The sequence below is a fragment of the Lepidothrix coronata genome, unplaced genomic scaffold (genome assembly GCF_001604755.1).
Source record: "Lepidothrix coronata isolate B3197 unplaced genomic scaffold, Lepidothrix_coronata-1.0 Scaffold142, whole genome shotgun sequence".
NCBI lineage: Eukaryota > Metazoa > Chordata > Aves > Passeriformes > Pipridae > Lepidothrix > Lepidothrix coronata.
In genome coordinates, this window is record NW_016690322.1 from 1,067,467 (window position 1) to 1,090,149 (window position 22,683).

A 22,683-nucleotide genomic window follows, 5' to 3' on the forward strand; every position below is an offset into this window, starting at 1 on the left:
AGGTGCAACTGGCTTTACAAATGTTATCTTCTCATCTGCTGTACATGGTCCTCTCTTTAAACACCTTTCTGGCTCCATTATGACAAGACAGTCCCTAACAGTCCACAGCACCAGCAATCAGCCTCTTTCAGCTGTATTATTCGTTCTTCCTTTGCAAGGTTTCGATCTCTCCCCCATTTTTTTTTTTTTGTCCACTTTATACATACCTCCTTTTCTACATATTTTCTTGCCGGGTTTTCTGGCACATTCCTTGGATATTCTTTTGACTGAAAAATGAATAGAAGACTAGAAAATAACATGGAGCTCCATCACAGACAGTAGGAGCATGCAACACCACTATCTAACTTAAATATGACCTGCTTTATTAGGTGCGGAAGATTCTCAACTTGTTGTGCCTGCACATGCAATGGAAAAGATGTTGATGCATCTTCCCAGAAGTCAGTGGGTGGTAATGAGAATTAGGTACCAACTTTGACCTAAAAATACACGTGCTGTGGGAGAAAAAAAAATGAGCGTAGACGGAAAGAAAAAATAAAAATAAAAATCAGAAACAAGGACAAATGCACACAGAGAAAAGCAGCATGCATACATGTAAGAAGCTGGCATGCAAACAGAGAAAGCCATGCATGCTACCAGTACACGTGAATTAATATTGTTAGAACGTAGAACAGGAAAATAAAAAGATCTCCCTGTTTCGCCTGCTATTAACTCACCATCCTCGGTTGGGACATAGATATTTAAATAGAGGCAGTCTTCGTTCTGATCTTGTACATAGGTGGAAACTACATCCAAGTTATTAGTAAACCACACGGGAAGCATGACTTCAGGCAACCTGCCTTCTATAATGTTCTGGGGACACACTGGAGCAAACTGGGTGGTATTTTTGATATCTGCCCAGGGAGATGGAGGCTCAGGAGGTTGAAAGCGGCGCTCCCCTGTTGGAGGGGCAGCATACGGAACACCAAGAAACTGAATAACGGGCCCCAAAATTTCATTATTAAGTTCCTTCTTAATTCCTCTTATCTTGCCAAAGTTGGTGGTCACAACTGGGTTGGTATCATCCAATTTTTGGGAGGACACAGCTGCAGCGTGGAGCAAAAATCCAAGTATACAAAAAGCGAAAGTGGCGTTCAATCCCATGTGTAGCAGGCGGACCACCGTCGCTCTCCATACACAGTTCAGCCACATGGATCTTGGAAAGGCCATGGTCCCACATTAGTTGTGTAACTACAATGAAGCAATCTGATTTGTATCCACTGGTGTAAAAACAGGGCGACCAAAGGAAACAGATCGAGTTTCCTAAATAGGTGCCTGTCAGAAAAATCTCAAAAGGCTTTTCATGCGGTAAGTATCTTCCATTGATTTCACACTTATTGAAGCTGCATCTTCACTCAGCACTATTTATCAGACTACATCCTATTGACAATTCTGTTTTCCATAGCAGCAATATGAAGAGAGCAGCCATTTACTGCAGAATCCCCTCTTATAAATCAAATCCAGTTAGCCGCAGGTCTATATCCTGGAGAAAATGAAAATAAATCATTAGTATGAAAGAGCTAATATGAACAGAGTGATAACTAGATGTTTCACACATTATTTACATACATTAATACTTGCTAGAGTCATGTCAGTAAAACTGCAGTAGTTTATGTGTCCATGAAATGGTGGGTGAAACGCGGATTACTGGATTATCTATAATGTCACCTGTTGAATTTAGAGACTTCTCAGAAGAAACAGGACTCATAGAAAACACATTTTTAAAATTCACCTTTTCAAGAATAAGCAATTTGCTACCAGGTTACGTTACATAAGTGCTTATGTTAATATTTTATTTAATTTAATCAGTTCATAATCAATTTTCACCTTGTTTTCACAAGTAGATTTTCTAAAACAGAAGTAATTATTTCTTAAAGCAGAATGTGGGGAAATTAAGATAGACAGGCATACTGAAGACTCAAATGCTTTTTATTTCATTAAAAACAGTTTATAACGCATACAATTTTTTTTCATTTCAAAATACAGTTTCTGATTTAAACATTGAGTAAACTGGAATACATTTGCAAGGATAACATGAATTACTGTGTTTATTCATAATAACCTGAATTACCATTCTTTACATGGTTTTCTTACTCCACAAGTTTCTGATAGCTGATGAAAAACACTACAGAGTGAAATGTTCACATCAATGCAGAACCAAAATCTGCTCCCACTGAAGTCAATTGCAAATTCTGAATTTGCACAGAAGTATAACTGGACTTCTCTGGGTTGGTTTGTTGTTGGTTTTTCTTTTCAGAACTGATTTGGAAAAAGATGTGAACAGGCACTTTAGGGATGGAGCTGTATATCACAACTTCTACATCAGATCAATCCTTCATTCCTTATAAAAGACTGACTTCAGTGAAAAATGAAAATGCATGTTGAAAGCACTCAATTCCTACCATCCTTGATTTATAACATAAACAATAAGCATTCCCATAGGACAGTAGAAATCTTATTTTTCATATATCCACATGCTGACTGAACAATATCCCAGAAAAATAATCAGTTAGGATCAAAGAGTGTATAATCTGAAATTCCAGATGCTATTTTCAACTACTTTACCTTGGAGGTTGTCACACAAGGCTGTGTTCCAGCACTTCTGAAAATTGCTCAGTATGTATCACTATGTCTTCCATATTCATGTGAAACATATTTCCAACACGACTTACAATATCCTATTATTTAAAATGCAGCGTTATACACAACATAGCAGTGTAATCTTACACTCCCTATTAAGCAGTGTGTAATGCACAAGAAATGTGTTTTGCTTTGTATAGGAAACATTTTAAACCACCTGCTTTTGAAACAGCATTGGCAGCTTTAATGAGAATTGTTTTTTTATCATGTCTATACACATTGTAGAGAGAATTCAAAAGAACAGCTTGTCTAATAGTCAGACTACCCTGCAGTTTGGGTTATTAAAAAGGAGATTGTAAAAGCTATATAGGACAGCGGGAGATTTGGTTCATGTCTAGTGTTCCTTTAGCTCTGAACAATCTATCTCAGGAGGCAATAAGGAGATAGATGAAGCTTTTCCACAATTTTCTCTCTCCCTTTCTTTCTCTGCTAATTCTAACACTTTCAGTGTGAAACTGCATTAACAAACAGGCTTATATCCTTCATTCTCCAGCCACAAAATCTCAGCATTTTCTGGAAACAGACCAATTTAGCTGCAGAAAATAATTCCCTACACTTGACGTATGTGTTTGCATCTACTTTAATACAGTTACACAGAATGGCAGACATTTGCCTCATGGAGGATTGTTGCTTTGTTGCATTTCAGATTTTGGAAGTAGTAGGATATTACTGGAGCAATAGTAAAGGCAGGGTATGCAGACAGGTGTCAGAGCAGAAGGCACCAAGTATAACTTTTCTGAGTTGATGTACATGGGAAGATGGAAGCTTATTCATTAGTGGCATTCAAAAAAAGATTTAAACCTTTTCCACTGGGTCTTGACATCACTGGGGGGTTGTTTTCATGTCAGAAATGGAAAAATGTACTCTCTCTTCTTTCTCAAACTCAAACTTTTAAATAGCAGGAGCTTAATCTCAGTAGCTCTCCTGCTAATTCACATGGTCTGGGGAAGGTCTGAGGACAACAAATCCAACATAGGTGCACCAAGGAAAAACATCTTTCTTCACTTCAAGCTGCTGAGTTGGTTCAACGTTGAAAATTACCAAGATGCTACTAATAATTAATCTAGCACCTGTTTTCAGATCTAAGACAACTTTTTAATGCACTTTTGATACCTAAAATGGAAAATTCAATGTAAATTCAAAGCAAATTCTAGAGCTGGGCTACAGTTCTAAGTTTGTCCATCCGCTGGTTTGCTGTTGTAGCTGAACAGCTCAGCTGTGATCTACAGTTCTGTTTTGCCTCCCATGGATAAGGTTTTACTCTAAGACACAAACAGGATGCTAAAAGGTAAGAATATAATTCAATGCTGTATTTGGCTATTCCTAATTAATTAACTACTGGCCAGTAGTTAGCCTCAGTAAATAGACGGATGGGCTACACAGGGCAGTAAATTGTAAAGCACCTGCAGAATTTGAATCAACAGATTTTCATTGTATTTGTAACTTGAATTTTGGATTTGCTCTTTTTAAGCCTTTCTTTTTAAATGGCTAAGTAACAGTTTATTTTTGAGACTGAGAGGTCAGATATTCAAGCCTGTCACTGGCTGCCCTGAAGCCATCACATTAAAAACACAAAACTTAATGCAAATAAAAAGACTGAGATTAATCAAATCTTTTGAGACTTTCATGCCAAAATTTCATTGTGAGCACTAAGTGCAAGGGCAAACAGGGAAGCTGGCCAGAAGCAGGTCTTACTCATTGAGAATCAGTGCTGGACAAAATTCTCCTCAGTCCTTCAGCAGGTGATGTATGTAGGACTTTCCCTTGCTATCTGGACTTGGCTGAACTGAAATCAGTGGGAAAAAAGAGAAGTAATAAACAGCAGCAGGAACGATCAGTGAGACAGGCAGGAGAATAAACTAAAGAGTAACGATGATCAGTCTGGGACAAGATTGAGCATCAAAATACTGTGGATCTGAGGAGGAGGAGGAGAAACATTTTCAGATTTTACTACTGTCTAGATTTGAGGATCACAATTGCTCCCTCTGGTAACACAAATGAATTCTACTGTAAAAGGTATTTGATAAAGTCTCTCATGGTCTTTCGAACAGTCTATACTATATAGAGTTTTTTTCTATCATCTATTATTTTATTATCTCCCTTTCTGAATTCAAATTACTTTGTAGCTCAGATTCTGAAATACTTTGGAGAGGCATTTAGTATGCTGAGGAGTGAACAATCCAAGACAGCTTCAATGCATCTTTGCATTTCCAATGACACAGGGCATCCCACTACAGGTCATATCTGCTGCAAACTGCAGCAGCTAAATTCCTCATTGTTGCTCATGCACAGACCTTCAGGTCTTAAGGGATGGTTTGATCTGTACCACCTGTCAATAGCTCCAATGGATTAATAAAACCTTTGGTTGGCCATATGCCAGCCTCAGCACACGTAAAGGCTGTCATTGTTATGATAAAAAAAAAAAAAACAAACACACAAAACAAACAAACACACTAAAAACAAAAAAGGGCTGTTTTCTTTTTAGCTGAAGATGTACTCTATGATTTGATATTCATGCCTAAAAATACCTTTCCACCTCAATTTTGCCAGCAAATCCCAATTGCAAAAATGTTCACACAAAGTGATTGTAAGAGTTTGGAACACTACACAATGCTACTTCCTTTCAAAAAACACAAATGGTATTTTGCAGAATGAGCTCTATTTGCATCCATTTTTGCTTACAACAGTCTCTACTTAGAACTAAGAGCCCAGAGATGTTTCATGTCTCTAAGAAGTAATCCATGTTCTAAAATACGCTACAGTACCAAACAGGAACATGTCCAGTGGAACAGAAGCCATTAGAGGGAAGACTCTGACCCAGGGTGAACACTACATCAGTGTGACACACCAGTTGTAAACATGATCAGACAAATCCTCCAGAGATGCATCACAGAATTTCCCATCTCTTTTGTGTTTCAAGTTAGCAAAGGGAAGTTCTGTGCCAAATACGGAGTATTTTCTCTCAGTGTAGTAGTAAAAAAGACCAGGTTGGATGGGGCTTTGAGCAACCTGGTCTAGGGGAAGGTGTCCCTCACCATGGAGGGGGTCAAAACTAGATGACTTTTAGAGGTCCCTTCCAACCCAAACCATTCCGTAAAAGATTTTAAAACAGACGCTGCTCCTGGTTATTTCCATAAATACTTGGTGAAGGGATGGGATTTACACGTTTTTAGTTCAAGAAATTAACTACGTGCATTTAAAAAAACAGGTGTGTGAAATGATAACAGAGGAGACTGCAACCCTGAGTACATAATACATGTAAGAAGGCACAGCTCTGGTGGGATTTGGTTAACTCCTACATGCCACCACCCTCTTCTCCTCAGAGCAGCTACAGGTGTGGAAGCTCCTGAAAGCTGTTACAATCCAACCCTGTTGAGACGCAGAACCTTTGCCAAGATCACCAACAAAGGCATGAATAAGATATCATCCTGTTGGGCCCGCAGTCCCACCCCACATTAGTAGGAGATTACAAGTGTTATGTTACAAGGTCAGCAAACAACCCACTGGTAAGGATTTCCAGATGCTACAAGCTGTGTAAATACATCACTCCCAGATCAGAGAAAATGATTCCTCAGTGCCATTCTCACATTCACCTCTATTTAATATGATGTTTTGTAGCCCCATATCCAATTAGTGAAAAATACAGTACTTAAATACAGTATTCAATGCAGTGTAGCAAAATCAGTGAAAAGTTGAATTAAACTGAGTAGATGTCATTAGGCTCCTTTAAATTGTGATGCATTTTTCAGCTGCACTATATTTTTGTTCTTCCCCATTAATGGGAGTATTCACTAATGCAAACTCGTTATTAACTAGTATTTCCATGATCAAAAGATCCCTTTAAATAATTTCTGTAACTTAGTTTGCCAAAATAGAAAAAGTTCTGATCATAACCTTCTATTAAACTGTTTTTGAATTAGGCAAATTAAGCCTGTGAGAAGAAGAGGGTCACTTAAGTCTTATTATCTTCCATTTACTCATATCAATAAATCATTTTCTTAAAGTATTTCTACTTCTTAGCTGAAGTAATTGTTTATATTACCAGAAGTTGACTACAATTTTTTAATGTGGACTATAGCTGTCTGACATTTTGCACAGTAAGTAGGTAACGAAATGGTGATTTTACCCATAACAGAAAGAATGGGTAACTCTGTCACTTATGTGTAAAGTTTTAGACAGCTAAGTAATACAGATTTAAATTAAAAATGACAGATGCACTGGCTTGGAATATAATGGGCACTGAAGTGAACCTTTATTCCTTTTAGCAGCTTACAGTTAACTCTTAAATGGACCACACATTATACTCACTTTTGAGTACTGTAGCTGTTCAGCTAAATGATCAAATGGCTATTCTGTTGATGGCAGCACTGTGCTTCAGGACATGGAGATATTTTGACCTACTGTAGAAATTCAACTGAACTCATGTTAATCAGAGGTCATTCTGCAGAAAAAAAATAACCCAGATATTCCTTATTTGAGAACTTCAGTATTGAAATCTATATATTGTATATCTTTAAGTCAAGTCAATTTTATTTGCTTTGATTAATACTTCATACAATATGCACGTGCTTCCCATCTGATCACTGTAACAGTGTGTCCAGAACCCACATAGAGGCTTCTGAAACCAAGTGTTCTTTCGCTGTCTCTTGCAGGTGAAAAATTAATGCTATAGAATTGCTTCTTCATCTGATATATAATTGTGGCTAACCCTTGGTTCACTGGGGTTCATCATGTGAGAAAACTAAATTGGATTTTCTTCACCACCTTTAATGCAACTATAATATGAACAATATTACCTTTAATGCTAGTTTATCACCTAAGGCAAGCTTTCATATCAGATTCATAAGAGAGATATCAATTTTGTGTTTTCCTATTTGAGGGGTGTTAGGAACTCAAGATAAAACAAGCTAGAATATAGTTATTACCACTCCTTGAGAGAGAACTCTGCAAACAAAGATGCTTGAACAAACTCAGATTTGTCCATGAATTGTTTTTCTATCTGGATCCAATACAATGACAGTTCCAAGCACACAAAACCCTTGTTGTAGAGTTAGATCAATAACTGGCTCTTCAATAAGATGATTTTCTTTTTTTTCTTTTTTTTTTTTTTTAAGACAAAGACAAAAAATTTTCTTGTGGCAGAAAAATATGCTTTTTGTTCTGGTTCAGATGGTCAAGATGGTCTCAATTTCATCAGGCTAATTGAGATCAAATTCCAACTCATCATAAAATTCACAGAGGTGTAAATATAATTTATTAATCACAAACCCAACATCTCTAACTCAACTGTGAAAGTGCTCTTGAATGGTATTACCACGCTTTCCAGAACTGCAGAGTGCACACTACAATTTGAGTGCAATATTGGCATTATAGGGATCTATCAGCTTGAAGAGGCTGTTTCCTGTGATCTAGCATTCTGTACATCTGTGACTTTACTTGCATTTGTTCCAAAATGAATTTCATGCTTAACTTGTTTTTCTTAATTAAACTTCCTTTAGCAGTTTCTAATATGTGCATTATTAAAACTCATTAGTCCCATTCATGCCTGCCTGTCATTTTTGGCTTCATATTCATGTACCAAAGAGCTCTGTTGCTTTATATAGGAAGCAAATTAAATAATAAATATGAGAACTTGAACGTTTTATGAGTGTCACTATGAGAAAGTGGCTGCAAGGCCCATAAGGTTTCACACAAAAAAAGCATTACAGCTAAAGCTAACATGCTGACACGTCTCTGATCTATAAAGTCTGCAGTAATGGTAGCAGTAAAGTGTTGGGGAATTTTTCTCTCACGTGAAATAGAAATAGGATATAGCACAGACTATATTTACTGTTGTAAAAAAATTTCAAATAAAATTTCCCAAAAGCTTAGAATATAACACCATTAAATGTCTACAAAGATTTACTCTTTCCATCTGACTTCGTGTGTAGCTCCTATTATTCAGCTCCTTGTCCTCTTTTCATTTTCTACCACTCTCTGTGAGAAAGAGACTTATTTGTTATAGCAGCCAGTCTCGGATCTCCCTGTGGTCATGTCCTGGTCACGCTGATCACAACTCCAGTGACCAGAGGGTTTCCTAACCCAGCAATGGGGTCTCATGGTGACTATATCAGGGCCCCACTTCTCCACAAAAATAACCCATCGTTGGGAAACCAGTTGAAGAAACAAAAGCTCCATCCCACAATGCCTATTTTACACAGGTTTGAGGATGTCAAAATATTCAGTCTATCTGTAAGGTTTCTCCTAACTAAATTGTCATTTTCTCCTCATGAATATTTCTAACACTATGTGCCTACACAACACTTTACTGCTTTCAAGCACTTTTTTGGAAACTGGGGGACGGGGTTGGGAAGGCAAAAGTTAAAGAAAGATTTTAAGTTCAAATATTGAACTTAAAAGCTTCTGACAAGATGGAATTAAATAAAGTTATAAAATACAACATAAATGTATTCCCCTCGTTAAATTCCCAGAACCAGTTCAACAAGTGGACTAATGGCATCTCTAGGCAGGATGTGATTAAGGAGATTAAGAAAACATAAATTTAAATCGTCATTTAAGTTCTTTGCTTGGTTGAAGGAATATGAGTCACTTGAAGTACAATATTTGTAAAGTGTCCTTGACTGTTTTTATGATTTTACAGTCACATGTTACTAATTTCCAAGCATTATATTCTCCCTTAATATGGTGCAAAAGACCTAACCAAGCATCAACAGAAGGTAAGAGGCTACCCAAAGGCAGCACTAAAACTGATTGTGCAGAAAATATTATGAGGACAAAACAGAAGAATTCAACAAACGGGGTAAAGAGAACTCCAATTGCTTTTCTTTTAATGGCCTCATCTTTTATCTGCAGCCTGGACCTTTACATGGCCTGATAACCGTGAGGATATTTACGGCAGAGACATTGTGCCCCTTGGTTTCACACAGTTGGTGGTCCTTCACACCACCTTTTGTTTTCTAGTGAAAAGTGGCATGATAGAGTGGGTGCACAGGCAAACCTGAACATGGTACTAAGTAGCCAACTAGCCACAAACAGTTATGAAAACAGTCTGTTGGAAACCATGTAGGGTGTTCAGAGGCAGATGGAAACCTGGAGCTGAGTCACCAAGAAGCCAACAAGATTTCCCTTTGTAACTGTGATAATTCAATAGTCATTCAGGGGAGTGTAATGTCATCATTTCCATTAAAACTACAGGATGTGCCCTCAATATGCAATAAGTGATGAAGTTTTCCCAGCTTCTTTTTTTTTGCATCCCCTAATTCCCTCCCTCCTTCTGTTCCTCCCCCCCATACAAACTCTAGTGCAACGACTGGGCAGCAGGGCAGGCATCCCCCTCTGAGGGCTTACATGCCTTCCTAATGCAGAGCTCAGAATCAGGGCTAAAGTAACGCAAATATGTTTTTATAACAACCTTTATTTGTCAGTCTGGATCTACTTTTTACCATTACCTTTTTACACTTACCACGGATGGATGTCTGGGACTAATCAGAAATTATATTATTTACTGGATCAGATTGATAACTTCCCATCCTTTATTAAAAGAAATCCACAAAGGTTTCTACTGAATCTCTGGCAAAATGCTATCCTTCCATTATTTGCTTTCAAAGAATGTCTGTCTCTTTTTGCCCTTCTTTTTTTCACTATTTAATTTTTAAATAGTTTCTTTTCATATGATTAAAAAACTATAATAAATATGACATCACACAAATAATTCAGAGCTAGCCAAGAATCTGTAATACAGCTCTACATCTCTATTAGAAAGGAATGTATATTTGCTTTTAATAAAGAAAGGCAAGCCAATCCATTACGAACAGAGACCACATCTAAGCCTCTGCTTTCTTCTCTTTTCCCCAGACTCCATTTGAACAATTAGAGTGGTTTACGCTTGTGTGAATGCCAGTGGATATTAAATATGCAAACTGATAAAAAATAAAACCACCACCATTACCGTGTTCAAATCCTCCATTCACTTGCAAATCAATTTATCTGCCTACAGCCCTGTCCCAGTCTTTAAATAACCCTCCTCAGCAGACTGCTCCACCTCCAGCCAAATAATCCAGAGCAAACCCACTTTGTTAAGGATGTTTAAGTATCAACAGCTAGGATATTATCTCCTTACCCTACTGTAGGAGAAGGGGTAAGATAACCAGAGCAGTGTCAGGACGACAGCTCTCCTCGCTTCTACACAACTTACTGCCTTAAACAGCCTGAACACTCTCTCATGGCTTTCATTGCTACTTCAGTTAATCACAAAACAGAGGTGTTCAGCCAAATCCTGCTTCCCAGCACACTTAGTATGATTATCCTCAGCCTCATTTTTCTTCCCACAGCCTGCATATGATTCACATGAAACGTACAGAACAAATGGGGTCTCTTTGTATGTGTCTAAGGATCTCCTGATCATTTACTGCAAAACTGCTTTTGCAACATCACTGCAATCTGCAGCTGTAGTCTAAGAAAAACAGTGTCATTTATCAAAAGTAACTAAGAAGCAGTCTTCTTTAACCCTGCATCCTGCACCAGAAATACAGAGAGAGGGAAAAAAAGAAAAAAGAAATAAACCTACCCAACCAGTATTTCTAAACATGGCTACTTAGCTTTTGGCTCCCAATCTGCAAATCTCATTTCAAAGATGCAAAAGTGGGCTGCATGTTACAGCTGTTGAGCCCACACAAGTCTCAGTGCAGTCAATGGGAATCAGTATCTTTGAAAACCAGGGCCCTGAATAACGGGCTCTATTTTTAAATGTTCATTTATACCATAAATGGGTCTCACTTGTGAGGTTCTTGCAATAAAGTACGTGTAATTTCATAAGTATCCTTTGCTTCAACTAAGCCAGCACAGAAAAAAAGTAGGAGAAAATGTCCCAAAGCTCACAGTGTTGCTCTTTCACCAATAACAATAGTCTGTAGATGCACCAAAAATGCTGCTACTGTAAAAAAAAAAAAAAAAAAACCAAAAAAAAACCCCCAAAAAACCTCCAACCTTAGTCTTAAGGGAGCATGAAAAGGTTATTGTGAGCATCGCCACAAATATATGGTTTCAGATGTGATTTAACTCTGCGAATTTACCAGTATGGTCTGGTCTCACTAAGGCACTGGATAAATGCAAATATGGCAATGTTGGGAAAAAAATATTTCCTAAGACAATTTCTTACACTTATGCTGGAGAAAAAAAAATCTGCTTCATTTCAAATTCACAGAAGATCTAAAGGTGCTAAAAACATTCACTTTGATATTTATAGCTTCTATAAGACATATTTCCATTTTATACTAGTGGATTTTTTATGCCATAGTTGTTAGAGCTAAAACAAACTGGCTTTCCAGAAAGCAAGCCCAGTGTCAAACTAAAATGATATTCCTTCAAAAGGTCAGTAAATTTACAAAAGGAAATAGCCAGTCCAGATTGTGTCACCTGCAGCAGCAAGAACACAACACTTTAATCAAGCTCTGGTTTGTTTTATTTAAACAATTATTTGAATGTAATTGCTCTGAAACCATATGCATCCTTAAAATGATTCCAGATAACATCCTTTCCCCCGATTCCAAGGTAACTTTCTGGCTTTAATTATAAGTCAATTAATATTAAGTAATTTGACTGATTAATTTTAATTAAACCTGTTGAAAATTGATTTTCCTTTAGCAAGTAAAGATGATGCTCTAGTGCGATCGTCAGGAAGGGAGGATGAGGGGGGGTGCGCAGGGAAGGGGGGGGAGCAGAGGAACCAGCCCTCAGCACCCAAGCCGAGAAAGATGATGTCTGGAGAAATTAAAAAAAAAAAAAAAAAAAAAAAAAAGAAATCCCCCGCCAGGCCCGGCAGCTGCGGGAGGCACCGGGGGCTGCGGGGCGCCCGCGGAGCTCCGCGTTCGGCCCGCGGCGGGCGGCGGCCCCGGGGCGGCGGGGGAGGAAAAGTTCGCTCGGGCGGCGGCAACGGGAGCGAGGGGTGTGTGCGTGTGTGTGTGTATGTGTGCGAATCTCCCCGCAAACACCCTCCGCGCCCCCTCCCCCGCAGCGGCTCCTGCCGCCGCGCATCCCCCCGAGGAGGCACCGCTCGGGGATCGCCGCCGCCGCAGCCGCGCAGCCCCCGCGCAGCCCCGCACCCGCATCGCCCTGCCCGCGGACACGCACACACGGACACACACGGCTCGGAAAGCCGGCCCTGCAAAGCGCCCCCCGGGCTCAGCCCCGCAGCCGCCCTGCCCTGCCCGGGGCCCCCGAGCCCGGCCCGGCCCCCCCCCCCATCCCGGCCGTCCCTCTCCGCTCCATCCCGGCCGCCCTTCTGCATCCCGGCCCGGCCGCCCCCCTCCCTCCTCTCCATCCCGTGCGGGCTCGCCCCGCACGCCAGGAGCATCAAAGTATTTACCAGTTCACGGCCGCTTTCCCGCAATCGCAGCTGAAGCTGTAATCCGCTGGATTCGCCTCCTCCGGCTCTCCCAGCCGCTGGGAGAGGGAGGGCTTCCAGTAGTGCCCCGGACACTTCCAAATTACACCGATTTTTATATATTTTTCTCCCCTTTCCTGGGATCGGGGCGCGGGGAGGGGGGGCTGGAAATCCCCATCCGGAATCCAGCCTCATCCGTGCCGAGCCACCTCCATGTAAATCCGACCATCAGGCAGGCAATGGAAATGATCAAACGCTACTTCTCTCCGTCTGCAGGCAGATAATCCCACTAATCCAATAGATCTCCCCCGATCCGAAATTGCCCTCCAGACGAATCCCTTTTCGCTCGGTGTCCGGCGGGTGATCGCGGAGCAGCGACGGTGCCCCGAGGGGCGCGGGGAGGGGGGGGGTGGCGGGGGGGGGGAGAGTGTTAATCTTTTTTGGCTCCTGGATGCACGGTTCGCTCAAACCGCCCAGATCCCTTGCTTTTTCCCCTATTACACGTTTCCACTCCAAATTGCTGCTGGATGAAAAATGGTACAAAGATACCCCCAGCGGCGGCGCGGCGAACAGCGCGGGCAGCCCCGGCCCCGCACCGCACCGCCCCGCACCCGGCCCCGCACCGCCCCGGGCGGACCTGCCTCCGGGGGGACCCTCCCGCAGCGGCTCGGCCCGACAGCGGGGCGGGGGAGCCCCTCCGGTGGCTGCCGGAAGCACGGAGAACGCGCACCCCTGAGTGCACAGGGATACACAGCGATGCCAACTGCGGGATGGAGACGCTGCTCGCACCTGCCTGCGGGTGGGCTGCTGCCTCTTGCTAAATTATACCTGAATTATATAACTTGTGTGTATATAGTTCATGTAGATAGATACAATTTACACTCCGATATGTCACACGGGTATAATCTAGTAAGAAACAATGATCTTGCTTAGACTGTCACTGTCTGCACGTAAGATATAAGGGACTTCTTTTGTTTCCCCTGGTTGCTTCTTGGAATATTTTACTTATTTTTCGCTGCTTACTTTCTATTTTTAGTTGAGGAAAAAAGTATTCTATGACCCCAGCCTTCATGCTTTCTAGGATCACAGTGGAGAATGAAAGTTAACAACTAAGGGAGTGTGGGGAGAAAGGAAGGCCAGATCAGAAAGGAAAGGAGAATAGTCCTTTGAATGTTGAAAGGTCTATTCAGTTTTAAGAACAGCCACAATCACACACTAAAACATTCTGAGTTAAAGCCTCTTGTAGAGAACTCATTAACATCTCCTGTTATTTTAGGAGAGACTTCCCTTCACATTGTGTTTAAAATCTGTATTTTGCTCTGTTAACATCCACCTTGGTTTAAAATATTGACACTACGCAAGCACAGCATACCCACTCATGTTTCCAAGCATATAGCCCCAGGCAGGGTCTGGAGGTGCCTGATAATTTGATAAGTTTTTACACCCTCACCTGAGAGCACATCCCAGCGGAGCTAAGGTCAGTCCCAGCCACACTGGGCTATTTATGTCTCTGTGTCCCACTGAGGATCTACATCTAAATGTCCATGGCAGGAGTGACAGGACACAGCAGCAGTTTATCCTGTGGCATTCCCATCTACTGGAATAATCATGTTCTGGGCACATTCTTCACCTGGTAAGTATCACTAATTGTTATAGTCCATGATCAACTATCAAAGTCCAGCATCCTTCAGTGCTCTGAAATTTAACTCTTTCCTGGCCACCAAAAGTGAACATCTCTCAGATGAAAGGAAAGGCAGAACATACTCTGCTGACAGAGCAATCCTAGGCATGTTGTTATGTTAGACTCAAGGGAACACTATGTGAAAAAAAAAAAAAGTTTCAAAACTAGAAAGAAAATGTGTGTATGAATATCAGTCAGTTGCCACCAGCCACAGATCAACCAGCAGCCTAAAAACTATCACCAAAGAGGCAATATCAGGTGAGATATTCGCCATTCTTCATCTGCACGAAACCCTGGAGTAGCTTTGTCTTTGGGTTGGTTTTTGCACTGAAAAGTGAGAAATAATGGTGATATAAAATAACTGCACCCTCATTGTCACTCAATGAGCTGTTGGAATCCAGGCGTGTAAAGATTTCCTTTCGCTCCTTGAAGGAGGATGTATCTACCTTTCTCAAGTTCCCTGAGCCATCATGTGCACATCTCATTGGAGTGCTCTGAGTATCATTTAAGCACATTGTCCCCAGCTAATTACGGGAAAAAAATCTACCCATTTATCCCTTTGCCATACATCTTGTGGGTGGTGGGAGCTGATAATTTCCATCCAATTTTCTACAATCCCACCTTTGACTACCAAGCCTCCACATGGTCCTAACCCATCTTCACTTGTGCAGAAATGGCACAAAGTTGTTGTTTGAGCACCTTAAGTTTTTCTTTAACTCCCTCTCACAGCAGTGACATGTAACATAAATTAATTCATAGCATCACTTTTGCTCTGGTCTGTCACCAAGGTTGGGATCCCTTTCCAGAACTTTTCTGCTGTCTTTCCCTCTGCTTCCCTCCTCCATGCTTCAAACATTTCTCCTCGCTTCTTCCCTCCAGGAACCTCAATATCACAATAGCTCTCCTCTCATCCAAAATATTGCTGGAGAAAACAGAATACCAGCTTGTGTAGGGCAACAAGATTTGCCCTGATTTCTTCAGCTCCAAAAAGTTATGCAGGTCTATGAAGGGATATAGGATTGGGAAAATGAAGTACAGGACTAATCTCTCTATACTGATGTGATAGTAATAGCTGAGTCTGAACATAAATATGGTAATAACGCTGCCTAAAGCCTGACACTACTGTATTAGCAGTGCAGTTTGACACTAATTCAGTCTACATCCAGTATGTCCTTGCTTTAAAGACCTAAGTGGCCTATACACACGTTTGTTTATACATAGATACATATCTATATACATATATACACATATGGTGTTGGAACTAGATGATCTTTAAGGTCCCTTCCCACCCAAACCATTTTTCATTCTATGATATATATCTATATACATATGTGTAAGAAGTGTTTCGACTCATTTGAAAGAAGGAGAGAAGAGCTCATAATAGATTAGAGCTTTGTTAAGTATGTTTTAACATGCTGCATGTCAAGAAATTATAATCTAAGGAACACGAAACTGCTTTAAAGGATGGTAGTATTTAATATTTAGTTTGGCTGAGTAGGGTTGTGTTATCTGCATTTACTAAAAGAATGGAAAGAGAGATTAACTTCTAAGGACTGAAAATCCATGAAAATTTCAAAGGCCAGCATTCTGCAATATTCTAAAATTCAACACTGCTCCATTTTCTCTGTTTTAAGAACATGAAGCCCTTCATACAACCCTCATGTAAGCACCTAACTTCTAAAAAGAGCAAAACATACAATCAAAAGCTAAAAAGAAGAAGGAAGCTCCCAACTAGCAATTAAAGCTAAAATGTGTATTGAAGCAAATAAAGAATGCACCTGAAACACCAATGTTAGGAAAGGTTTGGATGTGACACAAGTTTCATGAGCGGTTGCAATATGTAACTTAAGATAGTCATGTTTTTCTTTCAAGTATAAATTTTATCAGGCTGTGTTTCTCAAGAAAAAAAAAGATTAACCTTTCTAATAGGTAGAAAAGGTGGATCTGTTTACATATACAAGATTCTAAATATTCATTAATTTATTTGTCTCATGATAGCTCATTAAATTGTTTCTTGCAATAACTTTGTTAAATATTTTCTTTGATTTCATGGAACTTAAGATTACTCTTCTCAGTGCATTTATATTCTTGAGATTGCCCCTGATTGCCAGAACTTTAATGAAATTATAATGCCTGTCTATGAGCTGCTGTAGTTAGCTGTAACTGCTGAGTTATTGCCATTCATTTGGTTTAACCTTGCCAAGAAGAGCCACTTAAAGAGGTCATCCCTCGACAGAGTGTGGCCATGAAACCTCTTCACAAAGCTACAGGGCTGACAGTCTCTCAGTCACTTCAAACAAGGTTATTATTTGCTTTCTTTAGTATTGTTCTTTTATTCTTAAACAACCACATTTTAAAAAATATGCTTGTATGGCAAAGAACTCGCTGAGGAATGGTCAGACTTTCACACGTCAAGAGTCAAGAAAATAAGGAGCATGTAGTCTTAGGGTTCCAATTTTATCTTGCCTTCACTCTCTCCCACAGAAGTTCCCAAGCTTGTACTCATATTCCAAATGGCCTCACCACCATCTCTGCTGCACTTCAGTGGTCAGGGTCACTGGTTTCTTCCTCCCTACCTGTGATGGGAGTCGTACATTTTGTCATCTGGTAGGATTTGTATTCTTACATCATACAGGTTGTCCTGGGTGACATTTGCTTTTTATCATTAGCACCTTGTACTGGAATATTTAATTGGCTGTGTTGTACCTCTGCACTGTAGATTTATTTTGCATTTTCATTTAATTAACAGCCATGACCAATGGCCTGATGGATGGCAAAGCATTCTGTGAGGTAGAATCCTAGTGGATTAAAAGCTTTACTGGAAAGTTTCAAACACCCATTCAGCCTGAACTTCTCAAAGACAATTTTCTATAAAGTACCATGTTTCCAAAACACAATGCTCGAGGATATGGGAAGAGGAAGCAAACAAGGATAACACAAACCCTGTTCCTACAGACACATGCAAGAGCAGGATCACTGGATGCTCAGATGAGCACAGTCTGCCCATAGTTATTCTGAGGTTCAGGTTCTTTTGGGTGCTGTTAAAAGACTGATATTGATAAAAAAAGCCATTGCCAGTGTTCTTACTGGAACTTAATCAGTAGATTACAACACATTACAACACTGTGCTTGCCAGGGAACTCTGAATTAATTATAAAATCCATTTCCTTGTTTATGTGGCTGGGAATACATTTAGTCCAGGAGAGTTTTATGACTTTGTTCCTTCCCAAAATTTCAGTTATTATTTGGAATCATAATCCAGCAGTGCCTTGGTCTGTGGTGACCCAATACAGGAAACTATGGGGCCAGGGTTTGGTTTTCAAACTATGAAAAGCATTTACACAAAGGGTATTCTGTTCACACTGTGTAAGAGCCAACCTATTTCTAGTTTTTTTTAATTAAATTAGTTTAAACCTAGAGTTGAGAGGAGTACACACCCTATACTACTTCTGACGTACCGAATTTGAAATCACACAGGGACATTCCCTGTGGGAGCTGGTGCTCTGAGTCACTATTACATGCAGATTATATTCTTTTAGATCCAGTAAGCAAATGACAGAGAACTATGGGCCAACTTCATCTCTGATGTGATGAAATGGAAGTTAGAGGAACCTCATCAGAGAGTTTTGTTTCCTAATACCTAACCTCAGCAGAAAAATGAACATGTAGCCTGGATTGTTAGCATTTGCAAGTGAAAACAGTAAATTGTTTTCCACAAGCTTTTACTGAAGAATACCATTTCCTTTTTCACCAGTCAGTTTCCATAAGCAAGGAGAGCTTGAACTTCTGTGAATTAAGACTTGCTGGAACCTTGACACTCTCTCAGTACTGACAGAACATTTTAAGTCCTTATTTAAATCAGTCAGCAATAAGATGATTGTGAAATACATCATGATTTTACTACCAGCTTCTCTTGGCATCTGTTTCCCTCCAGTTACGATTGCTCTGATAACTTGGTGACCGATATAATTAGCCTGGCTGTCATCATGGCTACTGGCCAAAAGAGCCAAAAATGTTTCTTGAATTTTCTTTTCAGATGCACCAAATAACACAATACATTAATTAAAACTCAGACAGTCCCAGTTAATTCCTGACAACTGAATGAGATGCAATTTGAAAACACACTTAAAAAGCAGTAAATCACTTCCAACCTGGTTTGTGTGAGCTGCATTTGAAAGAGGCTGGAGTGAGCTGGGGATTGGGTACTGAGCTGGGGATTGGGTACCGGGCTGGGGTCAGGGCAGAGCCTTGATCAGTGACCGTGTGGAGACCTTGAGCAAACCATTTTATCTTTCTGATCTTTAACTCTATCTAATCCATTTTGATTTTTCTATCACTGAGGCAAAGGCAACCTTCCCATATCAAGGAGAAGGAAGAAGCCATCTAGGGATTCCCAGGCTGGGGAGGAGAGGGAGGTCAAGAGGCAGAGCTGAGGCAGCTCAGCGCTGCTGCCTCTGCCAGCCCCAGCTGTTTGGCACCGACCCTTGCAGTCACTTGCAGGTGCAGCAGAGGGTCTGTGTTGTTACAGGGCATTGATAGACCTCTGAAAGAGGCCAAGCACCCGAGAGAGTTGTGTGGGACAAACTGGTTTTGTGGAGCAGTCGATGTAATGTGTTCATGAAATTCTGCTATAATAAGCAATAGGAAATAATGAACCAACAGAAAAATGTTTTATAAAAGACACGTTCCTGTGTTTTGCAGGCATTAATCAGCCTCAATAGTGATGGGAAATCTAGGAGATAGTATCAATATGAAAATGCCATTGTACAAACAGTAACATTCGCTTGCTTATCTTAGCAAGTCTTAAAGCTTGTCATGTCTGGAAAACTGATTCACTGCACAGTGACAAACGACACAAAATTGACATGTACAGGCAAGAACATACAGGCAAAGCAGAGAGTACAGAAATTCCTAAGAATTTCTAAAGCAGAGACACCTGAAGAGCTCCTTAACTGAGGGACCCAGAGAAACATCATTTTTAACAGGCAATGAGAGGGGCATTATTCCTTCTGAAAATAGAATTACTTTTAAGAAAGAAAACTGAAGGCAAAGCAAATCACTTGTGACTTCTGAAAATCTCACTGTAGTATAACTGAGCTGTTATTTATAGCCCAAAAATATTATTCCTGTAAAATCTGGTTGTTCTAATGATTTAATAGCAGAGTAGCAACAATAAAATTCTTCATTCCAGCTGTGTAATGGTTGCATGTTAGGTTATGTGCCTTTGTGTCTCTGGCTGTACACAGACACATGATAATACCAGATCTACAGTAGCTGCATGGCAAGGCACCCTGGAAAACTGGAGACACAAAGAGCTCCTCTGCTCTGTGCAAAATATCTGCAGATACCTCTGTCTGCTCTGACAGTAACAACCTCAGGAAGCCTTAGATGGCATCTGTGTAGGCAGACAAGGAGAAAAAGTAAAACAAGAGAAAAAAATGGCAATAGAGAAACTGCAGCATCCTAGAAGCCTATTATTTAATTGATGTCATAACCCAGGGGAATATATGATCCTCTATACACTGTGGTCGAGTCACAGTGTGCAGTCTACATGGACTTTGAAATTGCAGTTGTTTTTTATACTGGATCAGCTAGAACCATCTGAAAGTTAAATCTATACAAATACTTTCTACTACCTATCTGTGGCTGAAGTGAATCCCACACACCCAGAAAGACATGACTTCAAATTTTAATTTTCAAACTTCTAGAAGGTCTTGGTTGCAGAACACTACTTCCCCCCCCCCATCTGGCATTTGCAGAACTTAATGAACAACATCTCTGGCATTCACAATAAGCACAATGCAGCTTAATCTCCTTCTGTGTGGCAAACTTTGGCATTCCCTTGCCATAGAAATTGAGCACAGTTGTTCTCGACAAATAGTTTCTCAGGCAAGATGAAAGAATTCATTAGTTTTCTATTTCTCAGACCTTTCCCTTTCTTTTCTATTCCAGACAAATAGGACACCCAAATTTCCTATTTCTTTTAATAATGACGCTATAAAATTTTTGCTGGCAAATGTTATTATTCCAGGCTGAGAAATTTATTCCTATAGCTGAGAAAAAAAATCATCCATCCCCCTCCGAGGTCTGTGAATCAGCCAGTAGAGGGTGCAGGCAGTGTGGCTGCAATCCCCACAAGCCTGAGCTGCTTCAGTTTGTTTCTAAGGTGGGCGAACATAACAAAGCACCTGATGTTATGTTAGGGATCAGTTCAATACTAAATAACGTGTACAAATTGCAAGGTATCTGTTTTTCTCAGCTTCCCGTTTTCTTTGTTCACAACTGTTCTCCGTGTTTATGGTGATGCTGGGCTTGTGCTGCACATGTGAAATTCAGACACTGCAAGAAAGGCTTGAAATCTCACACTGCAAACATGTCTGTATGATATTTTCATAATCACGGGATTAAAAAATGTTCCTTTCCTAACAGTAAAAGTTTATTTCTATTTATATCTTCAGGCCTTTATTTGAGCTTCAATCAAACAAAGTTTCACTGAAACAAACCAAAAGTACTTCCCTGACACTGGGAGTATTACCTTTGAGAGGTGATGTCAACTACAGAGGGGCTGAGAGGAATTTGTTTGCAAAGGGAATGTTGCAGCAGCCCTTGTTAAAGGGGGAATTATCTCAAGGCAGTATTTGCCTCCTCCCACAGTCACCTGTGGGTCACACGTGTGATGGGCACTGCTGCTGAGCAGTCACAGGTCCACAGCACTTCACAGCCCGTTCTGTACATATTTTGCAGTGAGTCTGGCACAGATGTGAATCAGACAATACCAGCAGGAGCACACAAATACAGCTGCTACAGTCCAGTGTTTCACATCCGCAATTCTACTTGTAGTGCCTGGTCTACCCAACTGTCTTGGAGTCTGGTAAGGCCAAAATAAAACACTGGGATTTAGGGAGGATTTAGGCTGTGGGAAAATAAGCCCAGTGTTTCAAACTCTGTCCGAGTCAGTTCAGCACCAACAGAATAAATGAAAACACAAAGCTGAGCTTGGCAAAGCTGGACCGTAGAGGTGAGCGACTATCAAAGAGTGATCACAGAGTAATAATCACAAGATACTGAGCATGAAAGGGTTTGTGACAGGTGAAAATGAACACATTTACTCCAGATGGAGCTACAATTTGAGTCTAAAATGAAGGATATACTTTTTTTTGAAGCAAATATTTGTTGATCTAAAGACCAAAACAATAGTTCTTGTTTCTTTAGCATGTGCTAAATAACTGACAACCTCTTTCAGCATTGCCTTGGGCTTACTTGTAGGTTTCATTTCAAAGATTAGACAAGATAAAGCACCTTGCATTAGCACACCTATCTGACAAGATGACATCTCACAATGGTTTGATAAAAAATGATGGTAAATTTTACAGGTCAGTAATCTCTGCCTAGTATGAGTAAAATCAGTGTTGTCCACTCCTTTTCTGCAGAGCTATCTGCAGTGGAAACAACTAGCAACATCTCAAATGAAATGTCTCAAATCTCAGCACAGTCCCTGCAGCCATCTAGTTCATCAAAGTAAGAAACAAGCTGAGGAGAGCTCATGTTCAATGATGCTCTGAGGGAAAATGACTGTCTGGCATCAGCACTGGAAGTAGGATGTGGCTGACTGATGATTTAGGATTGGTTTTTTTGAAAATACTGGGTAAATTGAGTAATTTGAACCAATCATGGAATATATCGTGCAACACAACACTCTTCTACCCTGCAGTCTCCCTTCTGGGAAATCTGGAGTGGTGGGGAGTACATTTATCAAGAAAATAATGACCCCAAACAGACTCCTTGAAGCCTAAGGTGTTTTTTTTATAAGAGGACGCTAGGGAACTAATTAGGAGGAAATAGCTCCTCAATGTCCTGAGTGAACTCCCACTGAGATAATAAACAATTTACTGATTCACACAACTTCAGACATCCAAAGATAGTCATCTTTATGACGTTTTTGCAA

The 22,683-nt window shown here is 40.3% G+C and overlaps 1 protein-coding gene across 10 annotated transcripts in view; it reads right to left on the minus strand.

The window, feature by feature from the left end:
* The window catches only part of NLGN1 (neuroligin 1), a 384,404-nt gene that overhangs the window by 302,064 nt on the left and 59,657 nt on the right, over positions 1 to 22,683 (minus strand). For 4 of the 10 annotated variants that reach the window (XM_017827790.1, XM_017827786.1, XM_017827784.1 and 1 more), the window contains exons 1-3: positions 13,040 to 13,554; positions 714 to 1,519; positions 207 to 266 (exon numbers count right to left, since the gene is read on the minus strand). In XM_017827790.1, coding sequence (XP_017683279.1) covers positions 207 to 266; positions 714 to 1,206 — 553 coding nt within the window. In that variant the 5' untranslated portion in view covers positions 1,207 to 1,519; positions 13,040 to 13,554. Of the gene's footprint in view, positions 1 to 206; positions 267 to 713; positions 1,520 to 13,039; positions 13,555 to 22,683 lie in introns of those variants that run through there. The other 6 variants (XM_017827789.1, XM_017827788.1, XM_017827787.1 and 3 more) reach the window with 2 other exon arrangements.